The sequence below is a fragment of the Rhizopus microsporus genome (assembly GCF_002708625.1).
Source record: "Rhizopus microsporus ATCC 52813 unplaced genomic scaffold scaffold_5, whole genome shotgun sequence".
Classification (NCBI taxonomy): Eukaryota; Fungi; Mucoromycota; class Mucoromycetes; order Mucorales; family Rhizopodaceae; genus Rhizopus; species Rhizopus microsporus.
Genome location: NW_019671920.1, coordinates 713415 through 718661, shown reverse-complemented (window position 1 = coordinate 718661; position 5247 = coordinate 713415). Strand labels below are relative to the sequence as shown.

At 36.6% G+C, this 5247-nt stretch overlaps 3 protein-coding genes across 3 annotated transcripts; 2 read left to right on the top strand and 1 right to left on the bottom strand.

Annotated features, from left to right (window-relative positions):
* Nucleotides 1–50: 50 nt before the first annotated feature.
* Nucleotides 51–1039, bottom strand: RHIMIDRAFT_290877 (uncharacterized protein; the record flags this gene model as incomplete). The annotated part of the gene is made up of 4 exons (XM_023613766.1): nt 51–92; nt 154–611; nt 669–788; nt 874–1039. 4 exons carry the CDS (start codon nt 1037–1039, stop codon nt 51–53), a joined length of 786 nt encoding a protein of 261 aa, XP_023467854.1.
* An 859-nt stretch (nt 1040–1898) lies between these two features.
* RHIMIDRAFT_278298 (uncharacterized protein) lies at nt 1899–2155 on the top strand. Its single transcript, XM_023612740.1, has one exon. It carries the CDS (start codon nt 1911–1913, stop codon nt 2070–2072), a length of 162 nt encoding a protein of 53 aa, XP_023467853.1. The 5' UTR covers nt 1899–1910; the 3' UTR covers nt 2073–2155.
* Nucleotides 2156–3499: 1344 nt separating this feature from the next.
* On the top strand, nt 3500–4396 carry RHIMIDRAFT_200230 (small GTPase rab11-3; the record flags this gene model as incomplete). Its single annotated transcript, XM_023606440.1, has 5 exons — nt 3500–3595; nt 3645–3681; nt 3733–3764; nt 3817–3925; nt 3984–4396. The coding sequence occupies 5 exons, from the start codon at nt 3500–3502 to the stop codon at nt 4394–4396; spliced, it is 687 nt and encodes a 228-aa protein (XP_023467852.1).
* Between the last annotated feature and the right edge of the window lie 851 nt (nt 4397–5247).

Genomic DNA, 5247 nt, shown 5'->3' with positions numbered 1-5247 from the left:
TTTTTTGCTCTTTTCCAGCATCAGAATAGGATCTTCATCTTGTAGTTCAACTATTTTTTGCATTTGGTTTGTAGCTTGATCAAAAACCTGATCTAGTTCACTCTTGTTTTTTTTCTTCATGTTTTTTTGGCATATAGAGTACAGAAAGCGTACCGTCATATCAGCAGCAAACGTTAACGATTTCAAGTCTTGCGCCTGTGATACGGTAAAATAGGCAAGCGCCACAAACGGATCCATGGAGTCTTGAGTAAAATTTTCAATTGACTTGGCTGAAACGAAATTAGTTGACTTCGCCCAAAATTCACACTGGGTTTCTAGTATATATGGAGCATTGGCTTTCTTAACGAATTTTTCCTCGAATGTGGTATTGGAGAACTTTTTTACTACAAAGACAAGCACTACAGGCAATACTTCATAACGTTCATACACATGAGCGCAATAGTTAATTAGCCTTATCATAAATAGTTGGTCAATGCAATTCTGAACTTCAATTAAGATGGGTGGTAGATCATGTGTCACTCCATTTCTTGGTATATATAAGGCATCTGATCTTTTACCATCTGCCCATTCTGTTGAACCAGAAAGATATGCATTATTAGGAATATTTATCCCTATGAAAAGTAAATGTGTTAAGTTCCGTTTCATGGGTAAAAAAAAAACACACTTACCAAGCAAATGATGAACAATAATATTTATAACGGTTTTGTTGTTTGGGATAAGTTTGCTAGTAAGATCTGTCCCAGGTCTCATTTCGAAAGGCAGATATAAATTATTTATATCTTCCTCCTCTACCGCAGCCATATGTTTGAATGAAAAAAAGTAGCACCGACAATAACGACATCGACATCGACATCGATAGCCCAAAAAATTAACGAATGATGACGACACCGACACCGACACCGACACCGATACCGACACCGACACCGACATCGACACCGATACCGACACCGCACCGACATCGATAGCCCAAAAAATTAACGAATGATGACACCGACACCGACACCGACATCGACACCGATACCGACACCGACACCGACATCGATAGCCCAAAAAATTAACGAATGATGACACCGACACCGACATACACGCGAAAAAATTAACGACAACAGAAAAAAAGGCGGATAGTGCCAGAAAACAAACGAAATAAACTTTTAGGACAAAATGATTTTTTATTTTGGACGAACTACGTAAAGAAAAATGATATGTAGGGATAACATTTACCTTAAGCCTAATTCTTTGTCAATGCACCTATCCCAGAACATCTCAGCATGCTTAACTCAACCTTGACAATCCTGAACAATAACTGATTGACAAGCTGCAGGAAGGAGAGATGTCAGAGTATCTGCTTGTGTCCACTTTAGGGATTTCAGTAACTGAATCGAAGTCAATTATCTTTTCGATGTCGCCATATTGATAAGCTACATCTTCCATTTGTTCTTCAATAATGTAGTAGCCGCTTGGAGGTATATAGCTAATGTAATCCATGTTGATTTCTAAAAGATTTAGTGCCAAAAAAAAATATAAATCGTCTAAAAACTTATTGCATTTAATCCCAAAAAAAAAAAGTAACCCGTCCCAGTTTCTATTTTCAAATTGTCCCAAAAAAAAATAGTGTCTCGAATTTATTTACAAGTCGTACCAATTAAGACTAAAATCCTGTACATTTTCAGGGTTAAACTCAGTTTTACCTGCGGGGAGATTAATTTGGGTTAAACTTAGTTGAACCTACTCTGTTTAACCTGTGAAAGATCTAAACTAGTTTTTGTGCGCATGCCCAGCAGTCTAGTTTTAGGTTAAAACTCTATAGATCAAAGAACAGTATTATTCTTTTCTTACTAAAGTTAAATGAATACATATCTTTTTATGTAGATGAGCAGGGGAAAATTCGTGACGAAGAAGGGCGCGATGCAATGGAATGGGAAGAGGAAATAAATCCCTTCCATTTAGAAACGTTAACCTGTCTTACACTTTACTGTGAGAAGCAAAATTCAGAACCAAAGTCAACCGACGAAAATTTGGATGCTGCAATGGAGAAAATTGCTGTCAGAGTAAAGAACAAAAGTGAGAGCTAAAAAATTTCTCCCATGACCAGAAGCTACCTTTTGTCTATTATGACAGGATAAAATTGTTTAATGCTGCTAAATCTGGTAGATTAGCTAGTGGAATTGCTGAAAGGACAGCACAGAAATGGGCTAAGAAACTCAAAGAGGACAGATATTGGAATATTTTTGAAAAACAAACCAACAAAGTCAATAAACCAGCGGGATAGCCTGAAGAGAGGTACAAGATCCACCTTTTCAATTTTTTTGATAATAACCATCAAATCAGGGCTGTAAATGCAGCTGGTTCACTTACTGAGAAATTTGAAGCGTTCACACTGAAAGAAACAAGTGTCAGAAGCTTCCTCAAATCTGAATGCAACCTTTCGTTCAAAAAATCACTCGTCATTCAGCTTCCAGAAATGATCCAACCAAAATTGCAAACCGCATAGCGTGAGTTGAGAAGTGGAGTAAAACAGATATGAATTATCTTGAAAACTGTATTTTTGTTGACGGATCAGGTTTCGACATCAATATGAGACCTCCAGGAGGATGGTCTACTAAGGGTACACCAGCTATTGTAATCACTCCTAGTACCAGAGCAGTATCACATACAGCTTTAGGTGCAGTTTCAGCAAAATATGTCGTGTCAATGGAGCTCTGGAATCCTCAAGAGCACTCATTAAAAAGGCTAAAGATTGATACTGGCAATTGCAAAAGAAAAGCATCGTCTAAGTCAAAGAAGCCTACATCTAAAGGAACCGTCACGGGCCACTATATGAACTTTATTCAAAAAACAATGGATGGAATGAATTGCATTTCGGAAATGAAAGGATACTATATAGTAATGGATATTGCAAGCATTCATTCATCCAATGAGATTGACACTATGGTGACAGAGAGAGGATATAAGTGCGTTTATCTCCCTTCTTACTCGCCTATTGAGCAATTTTGATCCATAGTCAAAAATAAGGTCAAACGCAGCCAATTTCAAGCCAAGTAGGATTTATCTACAAGAATAACTGAGGCATGTAATCCGACATAATAAAATTTTCTACACTGCTGTAAAAAAGTACCTGTTGGTATTTGAGAAAATAAAAACCGCGCTTACTGTATTGCATAAATTTTAAGCAGTGCGTTATTTGATAATAACGGAGTATTGGTAGAACGTCAACAATTTTATGCTGTTCGCTATAGAAAAGGAGGAACGCGCGATTCAAAGCAACAATAACTTGAAGAGTATAGTCAGTACCTTTTAAGTATAAATTAATATTTTATCCTCTGCATCACGGGTAACAAAAAAGAATACTTTAGAAAATAGAATCAGCAAACAGCCTCTTTTCTTTGTAGCCACTTTGTGTGACCTCAAGCCTGTTCTGTCTCGAACAAACAATAAAGAAATGGCTGAGGCTTTCATTTTGTATTTGTTTCTTTCCTTTTTCTATTTTTCTTTTCTCCTTATGAGTTACTCTGAAGATACTTATGATTACTTATTCAAGATCATCATTATTGGGGATTCGGGTGTAGGCAAATCAAATCTATTACTTCGATATACGGTAAGGAGAATAGGCGAAAGGGAGAAACAAGGCTAACTATTTAAAAAAGTCAAACGAATTTCTTCAGGATTCAAGAAGTACGATAGGTAAAAGACACTTATTTCATGTTTATCGACTCTAAATTATTTTCCTTTTAGGAGTGGAATTTGCCACCAAAACGATCAATATTGTAAAGTAGTTGTCGTATGCGCGGCTTAAACTTTGACTGATGACAAGCTTAGGATAATCACGTTATTAAAGCTCAGTTATGGGATACAAGCGGTCAGGAGCGTTACAAGGCGATTACGAGTGCATTCTATAGAGGAGCTGTAGGTGCTTTGTTAGTCTATGGTAAGTCATGCTGCTATTTTTCAAAAAGAACTAGAATATATATATACAATTGTTTTAGACATTACCAGGAAATCATCATTTAATCATATCGCACAGTGGTTAGAAGAGTTAAATGAACATATAGAGGATTCTATCCCACTTGTGCTAGTTGGAAATAAGATAGATTTATCAGACACAAGTCGTGCTGTGAGTACAGAAGAAGCAAAAAACTATGCATCAAAATCGAAAATGATGTTTTTTGAAGCAAGTGCTTATGATACAACAAACGTGACTTTGGCATTCGAGACTATGTTCAACCAGATTTATAAAGAATTATCAAAAAGTAAACTATTGAAAAGGAATACATCACGAGATGTACATGCTTTACCTGTAAATACAGTCAACACCATCCGCCTACGTCCACCTTCTGTTTATAACAATAACAATAGCTTGACACATGGTAAAAAATCTGAAAATAAATGCTGTTCATAATTTTCCTCCCTTTATCATTTTTGATAAAAAGATGAATAGAGATTATCACTCAAGAGTTCCCATAGATGAGCAATTGCATAAAAAAAGAGAGGTACCCGAGAGATAGGAGTAATATGAACAAGGTAAAAATTTCCAAAAAGGTTGGTGCGTACCACACACTAGGACTGCTGTCACAGTTCGCTTTTTGAAATCAAGTTTGGATGAAGTACGCATTACAGTGCTCACAGTGCCAATTGTCGGCTTTATACAGGACCAACTGGCGGTTATATATTTTCCAATTGGTGTTTCTTTTTTGCATCAAAACATGATGAATAATATTTTTACTATGAAAATGGTCAAGGCGAAACTTTCGATGAACAAGGAAATGAAGAAATGGATTGGAAAGAAGTTGATCTTTTTTATTTGAAAAACGTGACTAACTTTGGTCAATATCAAGTCTCAGTCCCCTGAGCTCAATCCTAGCGACGAGAACCTTGAAGAAAAAAATGAAACGTTTGGCAGAAAAAGCTGCGAAAGCTCATGCTAGAAAGGCTTACAAAGTCTATGCTGACGATGAGAAAACTCTTTTCTTATATTATTTGAAGTTCAAGCTGTACAAGGCTACGGCTGCCGGTAGAATGGCTTGTATTACTGTTAAATTCGGTACAAGTTAAAGTAGTGAAAAAGACTGTAAAGTTGACAGGTCCGAAATAAGGTTGTTCTTATATAGCTTTTCAGAACTATATCGGACACTATAAAGATGTTTTAAACAAACAATTATAGCCATCATCGTAGCCATCATCGTAGCCATCATCGTAGCCATCATCGTAGCCATCATCGTAGCCATCATCGTAGCCATCATCGTAGCCATC